General features: G+C 37.6%; 1 protein-coding gene across 1 annotated transcript in view; it reads left to right on the forward strand.

Annotated features, from left to right (window-relative positions):
- Positions 1 to 27476, forward strand: part of LOC127642717 (KN motif and ankyrin repeat domain-containing protein 1-like) — a 57187-nt gene that overhangs the window by 25123 nt on the left and 4588 nt on the right. Inside the window, 7 exon segments of the mRNA XM_052125242.1 lie at positions 2413 to 2541; positions 13260 to 15563; positions 15566 to 15895; positions 21377 to 21532; positions 24929 to 25025; positions 25745 to 25930; positions 26344 to 26431. Of these exon segments, the coding sequence (XP_051981202.1) occupies positions 2505 to 2541; positions 13260 to 15563; positions 15566 to 15895; positions 21377 to 21532; positions 24929 to 25025; positions 25745 to 25930; positions 26344 to 26431 (3198 nt within the window). The 5' untranslated portion in view covers positions 2413 to 2504.

Genomic DNA, 27476 nt, shown 5'->3' on the forward strand with positions numbered 1-27476 from the left:
CACAATTCTCTGTGCCTACATGTGGAACAGTTGAAGAAGTTTAAGAATGACTGAGCAAGGTAAGTGTAAATTCCAGAGATAAAAGTCTGTCATATTTTGACTTTTTATGTATTGTTTGATTAAAAAGTTAACTCAATTACTTAAATGTAATTCGCAACGTCTGAATTTGAGGTAGCCTTTCTTATTGGTAGCATGCAGCATACCTTACTGTTGACGATTGTAGCAGAATTAGTGCTGCGAACAGATTAGCCTGATATTTTTAAAAGGCCTTCCATTCAAAGTTCAAAATATCTTGTGAAGTATGTTATGCATTTATTTTCAATGGCAGCCACTTTAGCACCTTTTTCACTTCTTTATCCACTATAGAAATATATTTTGACAAGCTCATAGTTGACTTTTGTCCAGATGTAGACATTTGTTTTTTTTCCCAATTAACTTTATATTACCAGTGTCTTTGTTGTGACTGAGTCGGTGTGGAATGTGCCTTCATTGTTTTCAAAGAGCTCTTTTGTTGTTCTTCTAATCGACATTAACTTGGAAATTAAGTTCTTTTCTCTCTTCTTGCCAAAATGTATCCAAACTTCAAAAACACGCACATTTTTGCCTTTGTTAAAGAGTGCCTAATGATATTGCACAACATTCTTAGGTAGAAGCCCATGTTTGGCTATGAACTTTGGCTGTGCTGCATGTGCCTGTAGGAACTAAGGCACGCTATTGATGAAATGTGTGTGTATGTGTTGAAGTTTTTTGTTTCTGTTTGAGTTAGAGGAAATTCCATGCCACGTCCTGTGTTTCGTAATTCTCAAGACTGGTCCAATCATTGTTTTTTTACTAGATTCCAAAGTCTGTGTTCTTTGGAGAACATGGGAGACCTCCCACTGGTTCTTCTTCCTGCTGTTCTTGCATCAGGGATTTATGAGGCCCAACACTATATCTGCTGCACACATGCATGTTTGTTGTCACAATGTTAAAATACTTTTATCCTATCTTAGCTTATTATGCAGAGACAGCTAGGAGCAGACCTACATGGAATCTGCAGATTTTTGTGCAGAATTGAAATGCTTTACCTTTACACATCCTCCACCCCTACTGTGTTTATAACATATTTGTGCCAATTTGATATGGTCTGCAGGTACTTATAAGATTTTACACTCTTAGCTCTGTTTAACACATTTTACAATGTTTGAATACATTTGCAGAATTCTGCAGATTTTCCCCAGAATCCAGTTTGGAAAATTGGAAAATTCTGTAGATTCCATATGGGCCTGGCTTTAAGTAAGCAATTTGTCAGTTGATTATCCCCCAAAATATGTATACACTTGCACTGTGGTGCCATCATAACATAGCTGTTTGAGATGGCAACATCATCTCAATCAATTGTGTCAGTTTGGGGCAGCTCTTTGAAAACAATCAGTATTGTTCCAGTTCCCTTTGGTGATGCTAGTGGCACAGAAATGACACACTACTTTAACATTTAAGTTTTGTGTTGGGGTCATGGTGAAATCTAAATCCAGCATTATGTGCTAAGGGGATGTTCAGACCAAATACGTTCTTGTGCTAAAAAATCTTGCGACAGCACAAAACATATAACTGAAGCGAGGTGTTTCATATTGTGCTTTTGAAAGTTGACATTGATTTCAAACTGACATTGAGTAAGATTATTAAAAACGTTGAGAAGCAGTGCATTAGTCAAAGGTGTCTGACCTGTGCATGTTTACAAATGTAAAACAGCACAGATGGACACAAAAACACATTTAGTGTGAGTACCCCCTAAAAGGCACAACTTCTTCACACAAGCATCAGACTCAATATATAGTTTAAGGTGGTTGCAGATGGCGAGATTGTTGCCCCACATTTCTGATCTGTATTTGGCCTTATTGCTTTTCAGGTTGTTCCATGTTTAGTTTCCTCTAGTCTCAGTGCTAATTTAGAAAGGATCGCTGCTTCATTGCAGAGCACTTATAATGTGACACAGTGCTCTACTTTGATATACAAGGCTAACTGTGACTTGGCTTTTCTGTACATGTTCATTCTACTTTAGCCTAAATGGAAAGACAAGGTGATTTCTAAATGCCCTCCAATTGAAGGTTTAAGTTCTGTTTGTGTTAAATATTAAATAAGCTTAATGAAAGCTCTTTTTGGTTAAGCTACCCATAAGGTCATGCACACAAGCACAGTATTGCAACATTAGGTTCATCACCAGTATGTCATATCAGATGTATCATACATATCACATTGACCCTTGCCTTTTGGATTGTTTTTGAAATATGTTTATTTCTGATTACAATTGTTCCCCACAAAATTGTCTTCCTCTTAAACCTGTATAAACTCATGTCATCTCACATAAAATATTTGGAAGTCATGCATGTGGTATGGTGTCTGACATTTTGGTTTTATTGTTGTTTTGTCCAGTTTGCAGGTTGCATGGCAAGCTGATTTGATGCACGACATTTGCATGAGTGCATTCAGGCTCTCTGTGGGATTTCGAGTGAGTGGCTACAGTCATGGCCCAGACCATGCATGTTAACGGCAACACCTCAGGTAACACCCCTCCCTTTTAATTATGTGTAACTGCCTGTTCTGTTCTCTAATGAATCATCAGGTTTGATGCCTAAAATTGTTCTCTGAAAACTTTGCCAAGTGAAGACCCAGGGAGCATTGGATACAGATACAGTGGCCCCAAAAAGTGTTTAGACACTTAAGCAAAACTTACAATTGTATATATACCTTTGTTTAAAATAATTGCCACTTGGTTTGATATTTAATGCAAAGTTCACACTTTTCAAAATTTGATGAACAACAAGTCAACCACAGGAGGAATTTATTTTTCCATTTAAATGTGGCTGTTTTTCCTCTTGAATGAGAGCACTGTCTCTGTCAAGCAAAGAGAGGTACGGCATGTTAAGATAATGTTGGAATTAAAATTTGGAAATATATAGGAAAAATACCCAGTTAATAAAAATAACCCTAATAATTTTACATTCGGAAAGAAAATGAGGATGTGCTTGTTAATACATTTTACATTTATGCATTTGGCAGACGCTTTTATCCAAAGTGATTTACAGAGCCCTTATTACAGGGACAATCCCCTAGAGAAACCTGGAGTTAAGTGCCTTGCTCAACGACACAATGGTGGTGGCTGTGGGGATCGAACCAACAACCTTCTGCTTAACAGTTTAGTGCTTTAGCCCACTACGCCACCACCACTCTAATAAAAGTCTGCGTCCGCTGTGGTGTAGAACTGACCCTCTTTTAAATGCCCCGTATACACAAGAAAAGTGTCGGACTAAGTAAATTACCTCAGGAATGATTAAATAACACATTTGTGAAACTTGCATATGTCTAGTATATACTAGCCAAAAAGGTTTGCAGTATCCAGTGGAAGGCAAAATCCTAAACAAATGTGTGTTGGAGGGGTTTGCTTCAGAATCAGAACCAACGCTTGCATGTTGTTCTTCTAAAAAATAAATAAAAAAGAAACTAGATTTTTTTTTTTTCTAGATAAAAATAGATATAATTAGTTACTTATTAATAACGTTTTTTCATTGCAATGGATCGGTTTCGGGTCCGATGCTGCCATTTTTACCCAGATTGGGAATTGGTCCAAGGAGCCCAATCCAAGTCCGATACTACATGTTGGTCATTGACATTACTGTCAAACTCAAAGAATTACATAAATAACCTTCAAATCACCATTAAAGTAGTCCATATAACTCTTGCGTTTTATTCAGGCTCTTACAGTCATCCAAAAGCATTTGTGAATTGCAAAGTAATAAATATATAGTCAGCATGCACAAAGTAGTCTCTGGCAGCATCATGCTTTACTGAACTAGCGCTGCTCTGCTGGCACACACACACACAAACTCGCACAGAGGCTCGTAATGCGCTGCTAAGCGCAATATGTGGTCACTCCACACAGACTACATCTCTGATCTATATAAGTAGTTTGGTCTGCCTATAACATGCATTAAGAATGGCACCGGACAAGCATTTCACCAGATGTTAAATGAGAAGTGTAACACCAATGTGTTATTAGCCTACAAACAAACTTTGAAACACAGACTTCCTGGAGCACTCGATGCCGGACTTTCAAAATAAAAGCCTTAAGAAGTTACAACTGAAATGTAATTCCAATGTACAGTAAATGTAGTATTATTATTATTATTATTATTATTATTATTATTATTATTATTATTATGAAATTACAATAAAATCAAATTGGGTTACAAAAATTACTGTGTGACTGAAAAGTGGATTGATATACTAATAAAACTAAAATGAAATAATTAACATAGAGAGAGATCTGAAACTATTTACAAATCCAGATACAAGCTAAAATGTGCAAAGAGAATAGTCTTCTTTTCTACTGAAGACTTTCACTGGTATTACTGTTATTTTTGCTGCTGTATTCTGCAGACTAGTTAACAAAACAGTTTTGCACGTGCTCTTATGTTTCCTATTTTATAATGAAATAATTTTGTGTTATAGGTTTTTGTTACAAAACAACAGTGGGATCGGTATCGGCCGATACTGATAGTTCAGGTATCTGAATCGGATTGGTTGAGAACATTTTATCATTCTATCCCTAATGACAAGTCTACCAGTAAGCTTCTTTGTACATAATTTTTAATTTAAAATGAACTAATTACTAATTAAGTTTTTCAATCACTTTCCCTAAAAATGCTCGCATTGCCACCCCTTCCATTTTTATTTAATATATAAACCCTTTTTGTTGATTTATTTCAAACAATAACTATATCATGATATATAGAGTTACTATGACAATAAGTTACTCATACCAAGATATAGGTTTTTTGCTATATCGCCCACCCCTAATAGATGTTAAGATACTATGACAAAAGTACTTGGACAATTTCTGGTTGTTAAACTTATCCACCTGATATAAATATCCTTATTGGAACATGTCCATAGTTAATGTATTGAACTGCTTTTGTGGTTACTCTTCTATACATTATTTGAGGGGAACTGATTTCATTCTACCCCTTTCATTCTACCTGGGACTTGATTAATAGCAATTGCATAAATGACTAAAAAGTTAAGTTGGCATCCTTTGTTTGCAGATGCCATTTAGTTCGATTTTGTTATCTTGTGCAATGGAATCTTTAAGTGTTTGAAAGTGTTCAAACAATTTTGGGGCCACTGTATATATCAAATACACAACTGGTTTGACAGATACAGTATCAGAAGCTTATGAGATGAGTTGCAAATCAGATTTAGAAAGTATGTTTAAAAATTTTTTTTAAATGTAGAGCTGTGGTTAAGGATACACGCTTACGATTCCTGTCCAGTTCTACAGATCTGAATCGGGGCAAGAGCATGATTTTTTTTTTCAGCATGCTGTGAAATTGCTTGTCTGTCTTGCCATCTCTGAGCCGATAACCAGAGTTTCAACACATCCTTACTCACAATGAAGTGAAAGAGCAACACTGTGAGAAATAAGAAAAAGGAGTCTCAGCTGATAAGCCTATAACTCTATGTGGACTGATACAGTGAAAATAAATGCATTGGGGTAAAAATGCTTTGGATTCACATTATTTATTCCTTTACACTGGTTCCGCATAAAGCAGTTAAGTTACACCAACATATTTTTTTCTCTTGGATTAGCTTATTACTATTTTGTCAGAAAACATTATTTGTTCAATTTCAGTATATTGAAATAGTTTTTCATTATATATAGACTCAAAGTGATTTTATGTGTCCCTAATATGATTCATTAATTCAGTTTTACGTAATATTAGCTAAACTTTAGCTAGCAATAGCATACATTAGCATGCCAGATGCTTAGTAGTAATTCCTCCATGAGTAAAGTAACACAGCATGTTGTTTGTGTAACCATCCTCAACCTAAGCAAAAGCTCCACCCTTCACCAATCAGTTCTAAATCCCAAAATAACTACAAGAAACACTATTAATTCTCCCCCTTTTCTCACCTTTGTCAAAAATACATTTGTTGAACTTGATTAGAGAATTACAATAATCGAAAGTAAAGAAAACGAGGTTAGAAGAGAAACAGTTTTGTTGTGTAAATTGGACTACCTGTGTTTTCTTGGGGGGGGGTTTATCAGTGAAGAGATTTAATGGGGTTTGCTCCTGTTTTTAGACATGGTCCAGAATGCCCTGCTGAAAAAAAAAAAACTTAAACCAGCCTAAGCTGGTTTTAGCTGGTCTTCCAGCCTTGCCAAGATGGCATTAAACAAACCAGATCAGCTAATACCAGGAAGCAGTCTTAGGCTGGTTTAAGCTGTTATTTTCTTTTCAGCAGTTTGTGCACTGTAGCCAACTTGTGTTGTCATTTTTATAGGACTTTATACCTCAAGGAGGCATGCTTTTGTTGTTGAAACCAGATTGTGGAAATCCGCTTAACAAACATGCACAGACAATCAATAGCATCCATCTCTATGATATTGTATCTGTCTTGCATGCTTTGGTTGTGTTGTCTCATTACACACTTGCGTTTGAAGTTTAGGCCATGAAATTCATGTTGGTAAAAGTCGAAAGGAGATTTTGTGTTGTCTTGGACCCATTCCATATGGCGGCTCCACAGCAAGCTAAGGCCAGATCACTTGATGTTGAAACAAGTCTGCCAGGCGGTGTCATTATGAAGTCTGGACTTCTCAATGATTAACATGTCAAGATTGCAGGGCTAATGAATGTGCTAAACTGTTGGACACCACAGTTACAATGGTCATCTCTCTCCAACAATGTGGATACTCATTTATCTTTAAAACATTTACTTTTAAACTTCTTTTGTGTCGGACCTCTGCAAATGTAAGCTTTTAACATGACATAGAATGTACAAACTTTCAAAATGGATTGATTTATTTAAATGGTGTGTTTTTAAAGCCTGTGAAAGTGTTAAATATAATCCATTTCAGAACATGAATTTCAATCTTAGCAGTGTATTAGTGTTTTAAAGACCCCATGAAATAATTGTTTTTGGCTTTTATGCCATGTATGTTAACTTTGAGGTCATCTATATGCTCTGTCTACACTCCTAAAAGTTGACAATATGAACGTTTGGCAGATCTCTACCAGCAAGATAGTCTCTGTTTTTCCACAGTGAAATGGACCAACACTTTGAAACTGTATTTCACTGTTTTAATTAGGGCTGCAACTAATGATTAGTTTTATAGTCGATTAATTGAACGATTATGTGACTATTTGGGCGATTATTGCAACGATTAATCATTAGCTCTTAACTGACTATCCAGCTTGTGCCTGGAATTAAAAGGTTGTATTAAATGTGCTTACTAACAATAAAGAGGACGAAGTAATCTTTTAAAAATACCTCTAAATGACATTCACTGAATTAACGGGGAAAAACTACTTGGATTTTTATTGTTTAATCAAGTAATAATTTCACTGCAAAAAATCCTATTGTTATCAAGTGTTTTTGTATTGTTTTCCATTTAACATTATCGAAAAATCCTTAAAGCAAGATGCATTTACTTGAGAACCAACATATAAGATATTTAGACTTGCTTTAAGAGAATGTATCTTAAATATAAGTGTATTTTGTATACAAGTGTATTTTTTCCATTTGTTAATATTTCTGCCAGTGCAGTAAAGAAAAAATATACTCCTATTCAACATAAATGCTCTAAAAGCAAGTCTAAATATCTTATATGTTGCTTCTCAGGTAAATGTATCCTGTTTTAGGGATTTTTCAATATATTTAAATATTAAAATGAGGTAAATATTATATTCAAAATCCTCCGATAACAATTTTTTTCTTCTGCAGTATAGCTGCTAAAGTATAAGGATTTTGAGATATTTATATTAGAAAACAATCCAAAAAACACAAAATATTTTTTTGAATATTTCAAATTTATCATCTCCAAAAAAAAAAATCACTTTCACACCCATTCCTTCAGATATTTTTGGGTCAGGTACTGTTAATATTGGCTTAATATTGAGTTGCTTTGGTCTGGATGGGATGTGCAGGTTTAGTTCACATGAATACTTACTGCTGGATCTGTTCCATTGCCTTCACTCTGTCCTTTCATTCCAGTACTATTCTTAGAGAGGCTGTTCTTCTGCTCTTTATCGGTTCCAGCATTGTTGTTGTACTTGTTTAATGGGCCTGTGTGTTTGTTAGTGTGGTCCTGAGATGACGTGGACTTATGGGATAATTAAACTGGAAGCCTGACGTGGTTTCCATGGGCCGGGTCAGGAAATACCAGGCCAGAGTGGGAAAAAGGGCCTCTGTTTTCTGTTCTCTCTGTGTGCATGTTTGAGAGAAGACTGATAATTCTCAGACCAGTAGTACTAGTCTGCTACAGTCCTGCTTGTCTAACTGCTGTCCCAGTAAGTCTCAAAACAGTATTATACTCATTGCTCTGGAGGTGGCTGCATATTGACTGAATGCCCACTATTGTAGTTATTGAATTACTGAAATTCATGTCACTGTAAAAGGATGTTCTGTAACTGTTGTTTGCTGCTTTGGTGGGTGGGAATTTGCAAGCATGTTTAAGGACATTAGATTTGTATTTTTGTTAGGTTGAAAAGTGTCGTACTTGGTTTATGTCATGGGTTATTTTCGTAAAAGTTTTCCATTTGAGGATCTTGAGGAAAAACATGGTATCCGGCAGAAGCACTCCCCCCTGTCCTATTCTATAGCATCAAAGCATAATGCCGTAACTTGCTTTATTCTGAAGTCTGGCCAGCATTATTTATGTATTTGGACTGTTTGAAGACAACTGGCATTTAAACGAATTGGAGACCATTGATGTGGGTTTTAGTTTTTGCAATTTTCTGAAAGACACTGACATTGTCCCTGGTGCATGCTTGAAAGATGACTGAAGGTAAACTTGGAGCGTTGCTTGTGTAGAAGCATTTATCTGTTCCTCATCGTTTGGTTCAGGCAGTGCATGGTATTCTATAAGGCAATGCTGGACATAAGAACTGTGCCTATTCTCCCCCTTTGCCTGATCATGAACAGGACACTGTACCGCCACCATAAAAGTGTTAGAATCTTTTGCGGTACTTTGAAACAAATTGTTCTTTTTGAACACTGCCATAAGGTAAAGAAACTCCCCGTGTGATTACGATGCTGTGCAGTATACAACATGCTGACAAACCATCTGACAAACCTTAATAGACTGTATAGGAACATTCCCCAGCTGCGTCATCCAATGGCTTGGAGTACGTCATTTGCACGGGCAGAACCAGAACCCAGCTCGAGCTATAGACCACAAATGCACATCATTTTTATCTATTTAAAATAAGACTATATAATAAGGTCCTAGTAATTGGTCCTGCATTTTATAATATTCTTTTTATTTTTTATTTTTTGCAAATTCGAAGTGTCAAAATATTTTCTTTTGTGAAAACAACATTTCATGCACATACGTGCATACGAATGGTTAGTAAATGAGGCCCAATGGCCATTGTGAATTGTAATTTGTAGTGAATACACTTTGGAGTGATATTTTGGAATAGACCACAAATTTATTAGCCAGAACCTAGAAGAGCCCCAAAACAATTGAAACTAGAGATTATTAGATGAGAATTTAGTAAAAACCGTTTTATGTTTGCAAGGAATTGTGGCAACATAATGCTGATCAGTCTGATATTTAATGTTTATTGCTGACAAATCTTTAGACTGTCAACAACAAAAACTGTCTGACTAACTGAGTAGATAAGCTGTGACCGTTTGAACCCAAAGATTGTGACCCACACAAAGATTGTAAACCGCACATACTCTGCTCACTTCTATCAGTATGAGCAGTGCAGAGAAAAGGCATAAGAGTGGACTGTTTCTGAACAGGGCTGACGGCAGACATCTATTTTAAGATGTTTACATGACACTGATGTTACATTTGGTCAAATGTGGATGTCTTGTCAGATTTTAGCTGAGAAAACTCACACCATCTTGTCCTTTTTGGCAAATGCAAGTGAAAGACAAAGTGAAAAAACAACATTCTTTTCCCCTTATTCCATGTAATGTTATGTTTTTTTGGAAATGTTCTCTTGTGGTTCTCTATCAAAAGCCTAACCTGTGTACCTATACATGCTAACCTTCAAAGGTAAAATTCAGTAACTACAACAATGAAATGGCTTCTAACTTATTTTTAGTGTGGATTTTGCAGTTACTGCAATTTTCAGTCAGTTTCTCTTAATCTTGGCATAGTTAAGCCTAAATAGTTTGTCACAGCACAGATCATAGTCTAAATACATGATTGATAATTTTGAGAACTTGTTTTCTGTGTTTTGCCTTTGCACAGCAGCATAGTCAGATACTGTTTTTTTTTTTATCAGATTCAAACAGATTGGATAGTCTTTGAGGTTGTTGTTATTATTGAGATTCTGCAACTTGCCCTCTGATAGTTGGCTGAACGCCCTTTATATTGATATGTCATTAGTGTTTTAACAACAAGGCTTGTTGTGGATGTTCCACTATTCCACAGCTTTTACACAAAACATTTAAAGTAGTGCACTTTCAGCCCTTAATATCCACAAATAACTCTGTGGCAAAAGACATCATGTGTCATGTTTGTTAGTCCACCTGCCTCAAACATGAGTGTCTATGTTCTGCTCTCTAACTGGCAAAACATTGGCCAATCAAAGTTTACAAAAAAAGTCACGTCACCTGGCAATATTTTTTTCTTCTTTCTTTCTGTGTGAAAAAGACTTGGCAACCTAGAAGGAACCCAAGGAACCCTTAGCTTACACTAAACACATACAGGAGAGAACCAACAAGTTTGAATTTAATATTTGTGTTTCTCTTTTAGTGAGGTAAATGTGATTTATTACACAATATATGTATTTCCCAGCTTTGACCCTCTGGCAACTGGTTGCTGAAACCAGTCCTTTCCTGTTCACTGTTCTCAAATGCACAGCCAGTGGTGAACAGAGAGCAAGTCTGCTTCAGCAAATTGCCCGTAGCATAAACTATTTTGATCTGAACATCCTCACGGCTGTTTTTGTGTCTGATGGTGGGTTGTGTCTTATGTAATTCTAGACTCCTAAAAGAGAGTGTGGGTGGATTATTCTTGGAGCTTTTTCACACACTGCTTTCATTGGATTCTCTCGCTTGCCCCTCAGTGGCACAGGTTTACAACCCCCCTCCTGTGTTCACATTCGGTGAGGTCAGCACTCAGCTGCCCATGTTTTCTGTTCCTCGTACCAGACAAGCCTGTCTCATTCAACATGACATTGCTGTTGTGCTCTTGCTATAGTCAGCAAAGAAAAATGGCATGCTTAACAAGCTCGCAATTGTTGCTGTGTAAATACAGTAAAGGAGGCTTTGTTATTTAATTGTAACTTATAGAGTAATGCTCTTTTCTTTGGTTTGACTATTTAAAATCATAATAACCATGCAATTTTTCAAGTTCACTGGGTGAATCTCATAAAACAAAGAGCATGTCCAGGTCACATTTTATCCCCAAATCAAAAGGAAAAACATAAAAAATAAATGCCTTAAAATAAGTTTAAATTAATTGATTATGGCCAGAATGCCTGTTTTTCGTTTAGTATCGAAATCCAAAAACCCTTCATTTGATGATACATTTTGTCTGAAAATGTACTTGATGAGATTAACACAATATATAATTTAATACAATGTTTTTAAAACTTTTGATTTTGGGGTGAAATGTGATTTTAAGTATGTTTTTTTTATTTCATTATGTAGGTAGCGTTTTATATTTATCGTTACTGATAAAAGTGCCTTTACTTCACCTTAATGCCACTGCACTGGTATCTTCATCTTGACATAGTTAAAATTAAGAGATGCAACAGCTTTATTGAAACTTGTGTGTGTCTAGTGAGTTTAGACTCCTTAATGTGCCTGAGACATACCTGGAATGAGTATTTTAAAAGGGTCCACTGTTTGAAGAGTTACCAAGTGTTTTAAAGAACAATTTGAGCGAAGCAAGAAAGAAGAAAGTGTAAGTGCTGCGTGATTGGTGGAGGCAGCTAGCCTATCACAGGCTGCACTGAGCTGGGCTAAGTTTACACCAATAGTGGAATTTTTTTCCCTTATGGAGTGAAGGTTGAGAAAGTGCCCAGTGAGTGAGGGGAGGCAGCCTGCAGCTTGTTCTTATTATAAAACTTTATTACGGCCTTTGAGGGAATAGATACTGCTGCATGAAAACTGCTGTTTGACTTTGGGTAAGTGACTTTTAAACAATGAGGGATTAGGTTGCCGTTACCTTGGGGAAAACCTCTTGCAGTTTATTCTATCTAGAGGATTCCTGAGGCAAACTTTCAGTGTAACATAGTCTGGTAAACTTTTAAAGTGTTTTACAAGTTTCCTTAAACCATCACATACCAAGAAATGTTGTTTAATTGTTTGCTGTTGCTACTCAATGTGCTGTGTCTCACAATGATCTGAAAGTGTCAGTTTCCAGAGAGTTATTCTGTCTAAATGACAGCAGGAATTCTCAGTCTGGTGTGGAATTTGGACTGTGATATAAGCTATGTTGATGTATATTCCTTGGCTTCTTTGTTTAAAAAAAATGTGTCTCTGTCAAGACGTTCTTGGTAGTGAGGGAGAGTGCAATGTTTAAAACTTTGCCAGTTGCGATCTGACCAAACAGACCTTAGGGTTGAAGGGAATATTTGTTCTCCATGTTTTCTCTTAAACCCACCCTCACTTACCCTCCCCTTGCAAATACTCCGCAAACACATGGAGATTTTGCCTTGACATTGTGTAGAATACATCTTTAAATTTGTTGTTGAAGATGGATACATAAAAGGTTAGTTATTAGTATGAAGGTCCTCTGAGAAATCTTGGGTATAGTTAATTATTAGTTAATTAGGGTATAATGTGATGTTGGAATGACTAAGACTCACACTTATGATTTAATGGTTATATTTTCTCAATGTGATGATCACATCTTTGGACTTGCAACCATAGATGAGTTACCCCTGTGCTAACAGATTTGGCTGTGCTTAGAATTAAAAATGGACTTATCTAAGAACGTACCAAGTAAAGCAGTTATCATGTGAGGTTAAATATAAATGTAATGTGTTTTAGTTTTTTTAAGATGCTGAATATTTTCATTCTTTTGGAGAATTACTTTTTCTTTGAAAGTTAAAGTGGTGTTCTAGAGCTTAGACATTTTTAATAAGGGCTACAAAATGTGAACACTTATTAGTGTAATATGCCAAATTCTATCTTTCAGGTATAACAGTTCCATAACTGGGGAAAAATCCTTCTCTCAGATCATTTTATGTATTTTAAAGTGATTAGATCAGATTTAACAACAAATCTCAACTTCTGTTTGCTTTCTACAGAAAAAGATGATGATGAGAAGGACCCTTACTGTTTGGAAACCCCATACGGTTATCAGCTAGACTTGGACTTTCTTAAGTATGTGGATGACATTGAGAGAGGCAACACCATTAAGAAGCTAAACATCCAGAGGAAGTCAAAAGTGGTCAGATCTGTGCCACCGCCTCAGAGCAATTGCAGCGGGCAGACTGATTGGACTTCAACCGATTCCTTGTCCTCTTCCAACAGTGATGAGAACAAACAGTCACCTGTGTATCTCACACCTCGGAACCAGGTAGCCCAGCCTGGCCATACTGCCCAAGTCCATGAAGCTACCCAAACCATTGTGAACATCCCCGAGACCAAGCAGCTGCTGCCACCACCCTCGCCCCGTGTCCTTCGCCATAATCCCCAGGTGGAGAAAACTCTAATGGAGACTCGAAGGCGACTAGAGCAGGAGCGGCTCCTTATGCAGCCACCAGTCAGTGAGCCGCCTCGTAGGCGCCTTGCCAGCTTTGGGGGGATGGGTTCTTCTAGCTCTTTGTCTTCTTACAGTGGCTCATATGGGGCAAGCCAGATTTCACCCAGCTCCCATTCTCTGCAACATAATGGACATCTAGCCAATGGCGAGTACAACTTCTACTTCACATCCTCCATGGGCAGTTCCATCCGCCATAGCCCTCTAAGCTCAGGAATGACCACACCAGTGACCAATGTCAGCCCCATGCACCTCCAGCACATTCGAGAACAGATGGTAGTTGCTCTGAAGCGACTTAAAGAACTGGAGGAGCAGATAAAGACCATCCCAATCCTTCAAGTCAAGATCTCAGTCTTGCAAGAGGAGAAGAGGCAGCTGGTGTCCCAGATGAAGAACACAAAGCTTGCTGGACATGGTCTTGGTGGAAGTTTTAGGAAACGCTCCTACAGTGTCGGCAGTGCTGATCAGTATGAGCCACTGAACCAGCTCCAGACAGGCTCTGAACTACACATTGAGGAGGTGGACAATACAGAGCAGAACTCTCAAAGGTTACAAGAGTTCAGGCAACTAACAGCTGAAGTGCAGGCTCTAGAAAGGAAGATCCAGGATAATGGTGAGGAAGTGAAGCCGAACTTACACCAAAAAGAGCAAAGGACAAACCAAAGTGCACAGCAGTGGAGCCTTGAGTGCAAGTCAATTGGTGTTGGAGCTGATGAGAACATGAACGACGTCATTGTCTACCGGAGGTCGCCGGGGCGAAGCAGAGATGTGGCCGTGGGAACTGAGAAGGAGGTGAGAAGCACAGGAATTGGGGTGACTGAAGCCATGCTAGGTTTGAGCAGTGAGGCAGAAGCTGAGATTGAGATGCAGCACCAGACAATTGAAGAATTCAAAGAGAAGATCTACAGACTGGAGGTTCAACTTAAGGAGACCACACACCAAATGGAGATGGGAAAGCTAAAGCTTCAGCTTCAAGTGGCTGGATCAAGAAATAAGGCAGATAAGGGCTTGATGGCAAGGCCAGAGATGTATAGCACTTCTGTGGAGGCCAGAGTGCCCACACAGTGCCATGGCGTGGGTAATCATGTTGAGTTTTGCGATGCAAGCACAAGTCATGTCACTCAAATGAATGCAGTAGGTATTTCTTGCAGGCCAGATGCAAAGCATGTTGCTGTGGGTCCAGAGTTGCCAATGGAGCGGTGGGTCATCCAAGAACGTGCTGAGGTTCAGGATCAATGTGTTGGCAGGCAGGTTGTGACATGCAACCAGTGTGTGGGAGTGGAATTAAGTGTATGTGAAATGGGAATCAACACCGAGTTAACAGCTGAAGGTTTAGGACTTTGCAAATCTGAGGCTGAACAAGCCAAAGAGTTCAGGTCTATAGGATGTGGAGATTGTTCAGTGGATGTAATGGTCAACCCAATCAAGGAGATGGTAACCCAGAGTACAGCAACCAGTGAAGTTCACAAAACTGACTTTGGAATCATGGTCTTACCTATGAGTGTTTCGAAGTACACAAACACAGAAATTGAGACAAAATGCAAGTTTACCAACACTGATGAGATAATTCTCACTGATTGCTGCACCAACACACAGCCATACTTAAAAGACAAACAAATAAGCACAGAACCAGTGGTGACTCGGACAATCGCCATTGGTGATGGTCTTGTAAAAGATGTGCCGGCCACATTGAAAATGCGCTCAATATCAGTAGGTACTACTGAAGAGGTTATGCTCGACAACACTTCATCTTGCAGAACCAAAGAGGCTGGGATTGGTCACACAAGCATACAAGAGAATTTCTTAGTTGGTTTGAAGACCAGGAGCATTGCCTGTGGCCCTCTCAGTCTTTATTACAGTCCCAAGAAAAGAGTGTTTCTGTGGGATCACTGATATCAACAGAGCCCATCCTGGAACAGGCTGGGGCAGGTGTTGGACTTGATCACTACATAGAGAGAGTGCAGAAGCTCTTGCAGGAACAGCAGACGTTGCTTGCTCAGAACTATAGTGAGTTGGCAGATGCATTCGGCCCACCTCAACAATCCCAGTTTAGCTCCATCAACAGTCAGCTTGTCACTACTCTGTCATCAATAAATTCCGTTATGAAGTATGGCAGTGTTGAGGAACTCTGCAATATGGAGCTTCTCAGGCAGCAGGAAGACTCGGACAATGGCCTGAAAGGTTAGTTGTTAGTTATCGTAAATACTCAGTGGTTCTTTTAGAAGTGATGCTGCTTCGCAAACAGTTTTTTGTTTTTGTGTTACAATGACCTCATCCATCTAGTCTCATTCTGACCAAATTCTATAAATAATTTATTTTAGTAACCGTAAACTGTTAATTTAAAACAATAGTTCACCCAAATAATTAACATTCTGTCATAATTTACTCTCATTGCAAACCCATATGACTGACTTCCTTATGAGATGGTCACACACAAGTAAACACACAAAAATATATATATGATAATCATACACATCTAAAACTATGCCTCTCCCTCCATAGCCCCTCCCCAAGAGTCCCCAAAAATATCAAATAACTGCCCCATTTCCCATCAAATGAATCCTAGATCCCCAGCCTTTTTCCATAATCTCTTGATAGAAGTTAAAGCTCTGTTCCCCCAAACTCTGAATTAGCAGGGAGTAATACACTGATGCCTCATGATCTTTTCCAAAATCAGAAATCACCAGTCAGTGTATCTGCCACCTTAGGGAGGTGTATACTACTCCCAAAAATACTACAGAGCAGATAACGCAACTGTAAATACCTAAATAACTGAAATCTGGGAATCCCAAAATGTTAAACCAAATTTTCAAAGGATCTCAACACTCCACTCTTATATAGGGCACAGAGCATATTAACCTCCCTCTCAATGCACTCTGACCAGCAGAAAGGGGACTTATTAATACATAATTTTAGATTCCACTATATACTCGAGGCAACATTTAAATAAATGTCCGAATTAAACACACTGGAAACTTTTGTCCATACCGAGCGCAATGCAAGATAACGGGGTGTAACTTCTTCAATTAGTTTGATAGGCTTTGCAATGACGAAATATCGGCAAGAACATCCGGTTCAATACAAAACCAGATAGGGGCTCTCTCGGGTGGAAGCGACCAATGATTCAAATGTCTGAGACCGAATGCATAATAATAATAATAATAATAATAATAATATAAAAAAATCTTTGGTAGGCCTAGCCAATCTTTGTCAATTGCCCTATGTAACTTATTGAAATGTAATCTGGGACGCTTACCATTCCAAATGATGGACTTCGCAATGCTAACAAATTGCTTGAAATAAGAGAGGGGGACATCTACAGAGAAATATTGTAGCAGTTTGTTGAATTTTGAATACAATTCATTTTATTAGCTTTTACCTTCCCAATCATTGATAAATGTAATAAAAACCACCTGCCCACATCGCTCAAACCTTTTTATTAAGGGGTCAAAATTAACTCTGGGAATATTATTTTGCTTTGAATAAATTTGCTGGGAATAAAATGCCCAAATACTTAATGCACTTTTTGGACCACTGGAAGATGCCTGACTGAAAAGCTGTCACTGGGCAGTACTCTGATAGAGCCAAAGCTTCGGATTTAGACCAATTGACTCCGTATCCTGAGAATAATTCTGTGGAGACGAGGCATAGATCTAGTGGGGTCAGAGACAAATAATAAAATATCAACTGCATGGAGCAAAAGCATATGCACCATATCTCCCGCCACCACACCTGAAAAATCATCTTTCTTTATTATAATGGTTCCTAATGGTTCCAGGGCAAGACAGAACAATAATCGGGAAAGAGGGCAACACTTCCGGGTGCCCCTACCCAGAGTAAAATAATCTGAAATTAATCAATTTGTTTGTACCGCCACTACCGGGTGTCCATTAAGTAACTTAATCCATCCAATAAAAGTATTCCCAAACCCGTATATTTCCAAAATCTTAAAAAGATAATCCCATTCTACCATATCAAATGCCTTTTTGGCATCAAATGAGATGGCAGCGACTGGAGTCATTCGCCACTGACCACATGATATTGATGAGACGCCTGATGTTATCAGAAGAGCTACAGCTCCGAATAAACTCCACCTGATCTGTATGTATAAGAGATGTCATATTTTACTTGAGCCAGAATTTATGACAATCTTTTTAAGTCTAGCTGGATCAGGGAAATTAGATGGTAACCCTTACACTTGCTTGGATCTGTGTCCTTTTTAAGAATCGGACTGATCTGGGCTTGTGTCATGGTTGGCGGAAGCTTTCCATTCTTTAATGATTCCGTATAAACTTAAAACAAAAGTGCAGCCAATTCTGTAGCATAAGATCTAAAAAATTCAGGGCCATAGCTGTCTGGCCCTGGAGCATTGCCTGTAGGCAAGGCCTTTATTACCTTGCCAAGCTCTTCCGAGTTTATTTCAGAATCGAGAATATTTTTTTGCTCAGTCGTCAGTTTAAGGAGTTCTAATGATTCCACAAAGTTTCGAATGTCCTCTTCAGTAGATGAAGACATGGAACTATAGAGATCAAGATATAATTCTTTAAAAGCATTATTAAAATCAATGGCTGAGGTAAATATATTACCACCAGCAGATTTCACTGAGGGAATGGTAGAAAAAGACTCTCTCAGCTTTATATATTTTGCCAAAAGCTTCCCTGACTTGTCCCACGACTCCTGAATAGACAAAACTCCACTTTCAGCGATAAAATAGTATTATATCTGTATTTCAAACGGGTCAATTCTTTGAGGCCATCCGACAACGTTTGGTGCTTCAGCTCTGCCTCTGCACTTTTAATATTCCCTTCCAACTTCGAGTTCTTGTGCTTTGGATTTTTTGGTGAATGAGGCATATACTGTATGATCCGACCTCCAAGTACCACCTTAAGTGCCTCCCAAGCCATGCCCACAGAGGATACTGAGGACTAGTTGGTCTCCATATAAACATTGATTTCAGCATTTAGCATTTGTTGGAATTCAAGATTTTGCAAAAGGGATACAACTTTTAATTTAATAAAAAATTCACTTTCAAAGTTTGTGTTTTTTACTTGCCTCCTACAACCTCAAACCTTATAAACACATCTGGCGAATAAAGAAAGATATCTGGAATGTTTAGTTTGAACCTGTTATGCTCTAGGTTTCTATATTTACACTCAAGACCTCAGTTTCTGCTGAATATGGTGAAGAATAGAGACTGGACAAGGGGTGCTCACTTTTATGTGTCTGTAATGATGCCTGACATGATCTGACAGGGCAAAGTTTTCTCTCACCGTGAAAAATGCATGGGGGCTTTGGATATAATCCAACAATGAGCTCACCCCTTTTGGAAGGCAGCAGCTTGTGCTAAATGGCTAGTTGTTGTTGTCTTTGTCAATGCTGATTCATAGGTCCTCAATGTTATGTAATATACAGAATTTTTGTGTAAAAAGTTGCTCTCTAGAAGATCAAAATCATGGAACATATGGGAAGTATCTTAAAGTATGTACGCAAGTATTTATTTATTTATCATATAGGAATGAAGGCTGAAATAGAATATCAGTTTCATCTAAAAATATATTTGTCCAGTATTGGGAATGGAGTACATTTACATTTCACTTAGTAATTTAGAAACGCATTCTCAGACATTTTCATGTCTCTCACAAACATTACTGTGACCCTATCATGGAACAGATTTTATCTGCTGATAATACCATACTTTTACCAGTTATTTTAATTAGTACTATATTCATGGTACTTACAAGTTACCCCAAGGTACTTTAAAGAATATCCTGGTATATGCCCAAACAAACACTATATTATAATGAATACATGTCTTAAAAAACATGGTAATTATATGCAAGTTTGCTTATCTGTTAAATGTGGTTAGGCCTGCTTCAGATTTTCATTTAAAGCATCTGTTCTACAGTACATAGACTAGTTTTACTTGTATATTAGATATTGGTTGTGTTAAAATTATGAAAACATTTGCCTCCAGGCAAACTGCTGGGCTCTTTGCATTTATAGAGCTTTAAGTTTTACAGTGAGCATCAGTTATGCTAAATTTACTGACCTTACATAAAACAATTTTCAGAGATGCTAAACATAAAATTTCCTGAAATCAATTTTTTAAATATTTTTTTTTACATCCAGGACATTGTGTTCAGTCAAGCCTTTTTATATTTCTGTTCCTTAAAGGATTAGTTCACCCAAAAATGAAAAATTATCTCATAATTTACTCACCCTTATGCCGTCCCAGATGTATATCACTTTCTTTCATCAGCAGAACACAGATGAAGATTTTTCGAATGATATCTCAGCTCTTTTGGCCGATTCAATGCAAGTGAATGGGTGCCAGTTTTAAAACGCCAAAAAATCACACAAGTCAGCATAAAAGTGATCCATATGACTCCAGTGGTTGACTCAAAGACTCCAGAAGCGATTTAATACTGTGTTTATGCCATAAATACTGTGTTTATGCTATAAATTCTCCTCCTGGCTCAGTCAGTCTGCACTTTTAAATTTAACTTTCACATTCTTCTTACTGGGCAGGGAGAAGAATTTCTAGCAAAAATTGACTTAAATATTTATTTTTATTTTGTCCCCAATTTGGAATGCCCAATTCGCAATGTGTCCTTGTGGTGGCGTAGTGACTCAATCCTCAATCTGGTTGACAGAGGTCGAATCTCAGTTGCCTCCGTGTCTGAGACCATCAATCCATGCATCTTATCACGTGGCTTGTTGAGCGCATTGCCGCGGAGACGTAGCACATGTAGAGGCCCATGATATTCTCCATGGCATCTACGCACCATTCACCATGCGCCCCACTGAGAGCAAGAACCACATATTATAGCGACCGTGAGGAGGTTACCCCACGTGATTCTACCTTCCCAAGCAACCGGGCCAATTGACCTGGCTAGAGAGACACTGCACGCCCTAGATTTGAACTTGCGACTCCAGGGGTTGTAGTCAGTGTCAATACTTGCTGAGCTACCCAGGCCCCTGAACTTAAGTATTGCTATTTTTAAAACACTGGAGTCATATGGGTTACTTTTATGCTGCCTTTATGTGACTTTTGGAGTGTCAACATTTTGGCACCCATTCACTTGCATTGTGTGGACCTACAGAGATGAAATATTCTTCTAAAAAAAGTAATTTGTGTTCTGCAGTTAAAAGAAAGGCATACACATCTGGGATGGCATAAAGGGTGAGTAAATGAGAGTATTTTTTCATTTTTGGAACTATTCCTTTGTCACACACAGTAGCAGACAATTAGCTAAATGGGAATCGCCTGTAAGTGCTATTGAGGTGTTTCCAAAAATCAGTACAACAGTTTACTGTCATGTCAGAGCTGTGGATAGTGCATGTGTATGATACACAATGATGTACTCTTGTGGATGCAGGATAAATCCCAGTTCAGAAAAACTTATTGAGCCTTATTCAAGGAACATAAGCAGAGCAATTTTTTTTTAAATGCATTCTTATGAAATTTGTCCCATTTGAGTTGAATTGGACAGTTTACGTAAGATTCATTTCACTAGCTATTTAAACACCCATTTATTCTGGCAGTGAAATGCTTTTCCATGGTCTACATGTTTTTGACTTGTATTTGAATGTCTTGTGGTTTGCTTTACAGTTGCATATTGTTGTGTCATGTGTGCCTCTTTCTGTGTCCTGTCCACCCAGAAACCCAAATGGTCAGTGGGGTCAGTTTCCATTCGTGTAGTATGAAAACGACAGAGGTCACACCGATAGAAAGTGTGTGTGCAGAAGACACACATGAGCAGAGCACCGCTGCACAGAAAAGCCGCATGGACCAGCAAATGTCCACAGCATTGCATGGTATGACCATTTCTATGTGAACAAATATTGTACTGGTATTTATCTATCATTACAGGTATATACACACATTTACATATTCCAAAGTATTTGGACACTTAAATCAAATATGGATGTCATTGCATTGGATAAAAAAAAAATATCAAACCAAGTGACATCTGCAAATAAATTATGCTAGACTAAGATCTTGACATTTCTGAGGCGTTTCTGTAATTACTTTTAGCCAACACATTTCATCTTAATTTTCAACAGTATATCTATTCTTTTATGGTTAAAATATTTCACTTGGAAAGTGTGCTTGTACTGTTTTTATTTAAAATAAAGGCCACTTTTATGTGATATTTTGTTATCTAATATAATAACATCCAGACATTTTTAAAAGACGCTTACATTTCCAGATCCTTTATTGGTGCCATTTTATGCAAGTAAGATTTAGCTTGTAAATAGATCCATTAGGTTACGTATTATCATACATATTATCACAAGTGTTGATTTTAAGTTTTTGGTACAACTGTATTTAGAGTAGAAATAGTATGCATACATCTAAACATTGAGGCAGGTGCACGATCAAATAATTTACACAATTCAAAAAACAAGAAGAGAACAGCACACCGCTATGCTCCTGTATCATTTAATAGAAAAGACAAAACAAAGTTTCGACCAGTTGGCTCTTTGTCAGGTAGTTACAGCAGTGTGCCGTTCTCTTGTTTTTTACAACTGAATTTAGCCCATTATGTAAAAATCTTAATCTCCCTTTGGCCGATTTTCTTTTTGTCATGAAGCAACACTTTTGTGATTGTCTCAGGATAGCAAGTAACAGATTACTTGCTGCAAGGCACATAATTCCAGGCAATCACCTGCTCTCACCTGTCAAAATATGAGAAATGTGGATAATGACTGCTTACACTGCAAACAATGTTAGAGATTCAGAGAGTCAGAAAGAGTGTGTCCATCTTTAGGGCTTGCTCTGGCAGTTCTCAGAACTGTTCTTTTTTCAGTCTCTGTGGAGAGGGGCGGTGATCGTCTTCGGTATTTGGCAGAGCAAAGCCTCTACTTAACATGTTTGGCATAGCTTGAGGCTGTGGAATGAGTTTCTTTTGCTTCACATAGTTTTTAAAAACTCAAGTTTGACACTTTTTGTTTCTTTTTTTTTATATTATACATTTGATTCTACATTTTTACATTCTATCTTCCACATGTTGATTACCATTACAATTTTGAAATGTAATGTAGCCAGCTCTAGCTTATGGACTTCATTAACTGTTACTTGCTAACATAGATCAAGCTTGTTCATTTTACCCAACTGCAATAACACTGGTAGGTTAACCTCCCCAAAAATGTAAGCACTGTGGCTTTGGTACTTTCAAAACAATGCTCTGTTTGTTTGAGAATCCTGACCAGCCCAACACTGCAACATTTATTACATAAACATACACCGTTACAATGGAGCTACATCAAGTTTTTGCATAGTCGAGCTATAGTCTTCATCAGTCTGTCTGTGGATACATGACGCAATGCATAATCGAATACTTGAAGGAAGGTCAGCAAATACACTGGGGCTAAATATACGTCACAGGTCATTTGTCTTTCCGAGCATGCATGCAATTATTGTTAAAGTCCGACTGAAACCAAACTTTTAAAGTATATGTAAATGGCAGCTCCAACCAATAGTGTGAGTTTGGGGTGGGACTATCTGTTTGTTTGTCCAGTGGAAGATGGGGGCAGTGTTTGAAAATTGTCATTATTTTAGCAATTTTGTTTGGTGCCGTTAATGGCACAGAAATTACACACTTAAGCTTTGAATATTTGTTTTGAAATGTTCAAATTTCATCTCTAGTTTAACAAATTGCATATAAATTGATCGTTGATTTGCCTATTTGTAGTGTTGTCATAAGTACCGGTACTTCGGTAACAAGTCGATATTAAAATAAAAATTATGTAACGGTACCAGTGTTTCTGCAGTCCCGATAGTACCGAGCACTGACTCGATCCGGTACCAGCACGCAGTATGACTGAAACACGTCTTCTTTCAAATTCTCACAGGCTTATTTTGAGTGTATGCTCTTGTTACTCCTTGTACACTGAAATTACCAATTACTAAAATTAAAATCATGATATGTCCTAGTGTGATTTAATAAACCGCTAAAGGCTGCAATCTTACTGTGGATGCCAGTCTATTGCATACTGTGGCTACTCAAAAACAAAAACAAACACAAAGACAATGATAAGCTTCATTTAACAAACCAGATAGCTTTCAACTGTGTTTGAGATAATGGCAAGTGATTTTATAGTACCTAATTTGCAATATATCATGATTACTCAAGGATAAGGTGTTGGATTGATGGCTGCTGGAAATGGGGCCTGTCTAGATTTGATAAAAAAATGTCTTTTTTCAAATAGTGATGGTGCTGTTTTTTTCTTCAGTAATATCCTGACTATACTTTGTGATCACTTGAATGCCACTTTTGTGAATTAAAGTACCAATTTCCTTCCAAAACAGCAAAATCTGTACATTATTCCAAACATTTGGCCACCAGTGTATATAATTAAATCACATCATTTGCACTTTAAACTCGCATTTAAAACAACAAAGTTGACCAAAGTGCTTCACAGTGATTAAAATTTAAAACATAACATTTCAAAATTAACACAAACACCAGTAAAATACAAACACTTCAAAACTGTGCCCTACATTTCATTTGTCAGACTCAAAGGCCAGTTTAGAGATGAGATTTCAGATGTGACTTAAAAGTCTTCAAATGTATTGATTAGACACCATTTTGATGATTAAATTAAACTTTAAAACATTATCTGTGAATGGGGGCCTGCGTAGTTAAGCGAGTATTGACTCTGACTACCACCCCTGGAATTCGAATCCAGGGTGTGCTGAGTAACTCCAGCCATGTCTCCTATGAAACCAAATCGGCCCGGTTGCTAGGGAGGGTAGAGTCACATGGGGTAACCTGCTCATGGTCACTATAATGTGGTTCTCATTCTTGGTGGGGCGTGTGGCAAGTTGTGTGTGAGTAGCATGAGCGTCCACATGCTGTGAATCTCCTTGGTGTCATACACCACAATCGTCTCCTCCGCCACCCGGATTGAGGTGAGAAAATGCGCCACCACGGCGGCTTAGTAAACAACGGGAATTGGACATGCTAAATTGGGGAGAAAAAAAAATTCTGGAAAGTTCTATAAAATAATTATTAAAATAAATAAATATTAAATAATTAAAAAAAAAAACTAAACTGGTGTGTTCATTAGCACATTATAATAGTAACATCATTTTGCTGTGCTATTGAAACTGGTATCGATATGAAATTTCACTGGTATATGTACCGACTACTGAACTTGTGGTACCGTGACAACTACATATTTGTATCCATTTCTCTTTTCTGTTAGGCAGTCAAAACGCCCTGAAGTCTATCATGAAGAAAGATGGCCATCAGGGACCTAACAGCACTAAAAAGAACCTGCAGTTTGTTGGTGTGAATGGAGGGTAGGTTTTCTTTCATTTTAAAGGAATAGTTAATTTTAAGGAACACTCAAAAATGAGTTTTCTCATTATTTACTCACCCTAATGCCATACTAAATGTGTGACTTTTGTTCTTCTCTGAACACAAATGGAGATTTTTAGATGAATATTTCAGCTCTGTTGGTCCATTCAGTTCAAGTGATTGGTGACCAGAAGTTTTAAGCTCCAAAAAGGACACAAAGGCAGCATAGAAGTAATCCATATAATTCTAGTGGTTAAATCCATGTCTTCTGAAGTGATATGATAGGTGTGGGTGAGAAACAGATTAATATTTAAGTCTTATTTACACCCAGTAGGTGGTGATATGCATGAAGAAAGCGAATCGGTCAAAACAAAAGATGAATGTGGAAGTAAAAATCTATTGTAAATATGGACTTAAATAATGATCTGTTTCTCACTCACACCTATCATATCACATTAGAAGACATGGATTAAAACACTGGAGTTATATAGATTAATTTCATGCTGTCTTTATGTGCTTTTTGGACCTTTATGGACCTGCAGAGTGTCCATTTGTGTTCTGCAGAAGTCATACACATCTGAGATGGAATGATGGTGAGTAAATGATGAGAGGATTTTCATTTTTGGGAGAACTATTCCTTTAAGCATGAAGTGATATATAATTTCTCATAGAAGAAGTTTTTTAAATATGTTGTTTCTCAACTGATGTTTTTCATATCAAGGTATGAGACAACATCAAGTGATGACTCGAGCTCAGAAGAGAGCAGCTCCTCTGGGTCAGACGATGAAGGGGAGGAGAAAGACAAAATGGTGGATGTGAAAGACAGGAGGAAAGAAGAATTCAGAAATAAAGAAGCAATGGATGAAGTCAGAGATCCTGAAGATTTAGGCCAGGAGAAAAGGCAAAGGCAAGTTCTACCAGTAACCATTAGATCCAAATGCAACAAGTGACTTATAAACTCCGTTGCATTCTTTATGACTGTAGAGCAAGTCTAGGATGTGCTGCCTTCAGTAAGGGAATTTCAGCTATTTTGAATGTTATGTCTACAGTGGAATATTTGAATATTTTTTTAAATTAGAGAAACAGCCAGCCAGCAGCCAGGAAGAATAAAACCTGAGGAATGGGAGCTCTGCATAATCATATCAGTTTATAATCCTGCATATCACCCCTGAAATGAGCTATTAGAAAAAGTTTAACTCTTAAAATACTGCACTTGGAAGTTTCGAACAGAACTTGATAACACGTTCAGGATTCTTTGCCTAATAATGTTGAACACTCAGAGGTGTCTTTCATTCAGTGGACTTCTTTGTTCTTCCGTAGACACGAATTGAATGAGAAGATGCTTTCTGCGTGCAACATGCTGAAATCTCACCTCAATGACCCCAAGACTTTATCTAGCAAAGATGTGGTAAGAAAATATGAAATGCATTCCTCAATGCTCCAAAATAATCCAAGTCTGTAATTCCAATATACTGCTGTGCAAACCCAAAACGCAACTACACAAAGGTATTACTGAAATCAGGTCTCTTGGACCATGATCTGTCCTGTGTCAGACTGGCTTGTCTTAACAACGGTATTCTTGGATTATTTTACACATCTGTCCATTACCATGTGTATGTACAATACTTTGGGCTAGACAATCAAAATGTTTTAAGCCAGTAGACTCTGTTTAAGTGTGTTTTTTTTCCTTTGTAGTAGAATTAATTAGTAAAATCCTCTGCTCTTGAAATGCTTGGGCCAATTTGATTTAATCAGCTATTTTACCAAACAAACTAGTTATTCAAAGCAAATTAGAGTCTCAGATGTCTTCATGCTCTGCTTCACCACTCCTGAAACAGGAAGGATTTTGGCTTCTTTGTGGTTAACGTGGTGTAAAAGAATGTTGGATCAACACAATTTTTTGCGGACCCCTGAACAGAGGGGCTGAGACGTGCCCAGCTGTGAGCTGACAGGGTTACTATCAAGTCCTACAAGAAGTCAAAGCTTTATTTGACCTGAATTTCAGTCAAGCAGAAGATGCTAAATGTTACCATGAGTTTTGCAAAATCTTTTTTTTTTTTTTTACTTACATTTAGAATTCCCTTCAATGTTAAAGCAAATGTGTAGGTGTGAATGACTGCCTAGTAGTAGAAATGTATAAAAAAATTTAACTTGTCTCTACATTTTAAAACTAATATTTTTAGGCAAGGTAAATTTATTAATATAGCACACTTCGTAAATGGTAAAGATGTAATTTCCACATAAATAGCATTACCAAACAGAATTTGAAAAACGATTATTTTCTAAGAGGTTCCGAACACTCACCCTCTTTCATTGGTTGGTCAAACAGATAGTCCCACCCTAAACTCAAACTACTGGTTGAGACAATGTTGCTGTATCTTGCTGGTTGGGATGGCCAAAAAAACAGGGGAATGTTTTGATAATGCCACAGTGTTCACAGGTTTCGTTGGAAT

The sequence above is a fragment of the Xyrauchen texanus genome, chromosome 4 (assembly GCF_025860055.1).
Source record: "Xyrauchen texanus isolate HMW12.3.18 chromosome 4, RBS_HiC_50CHRs, whole genome shotgun sequence".
Taxonomy (NCBI): Eukaryota; Metazoa; Chordata; class Actinopteri; order Cypriniformes; family Catostomidae; genus Xyrauchen; species Xyrauchen texanus.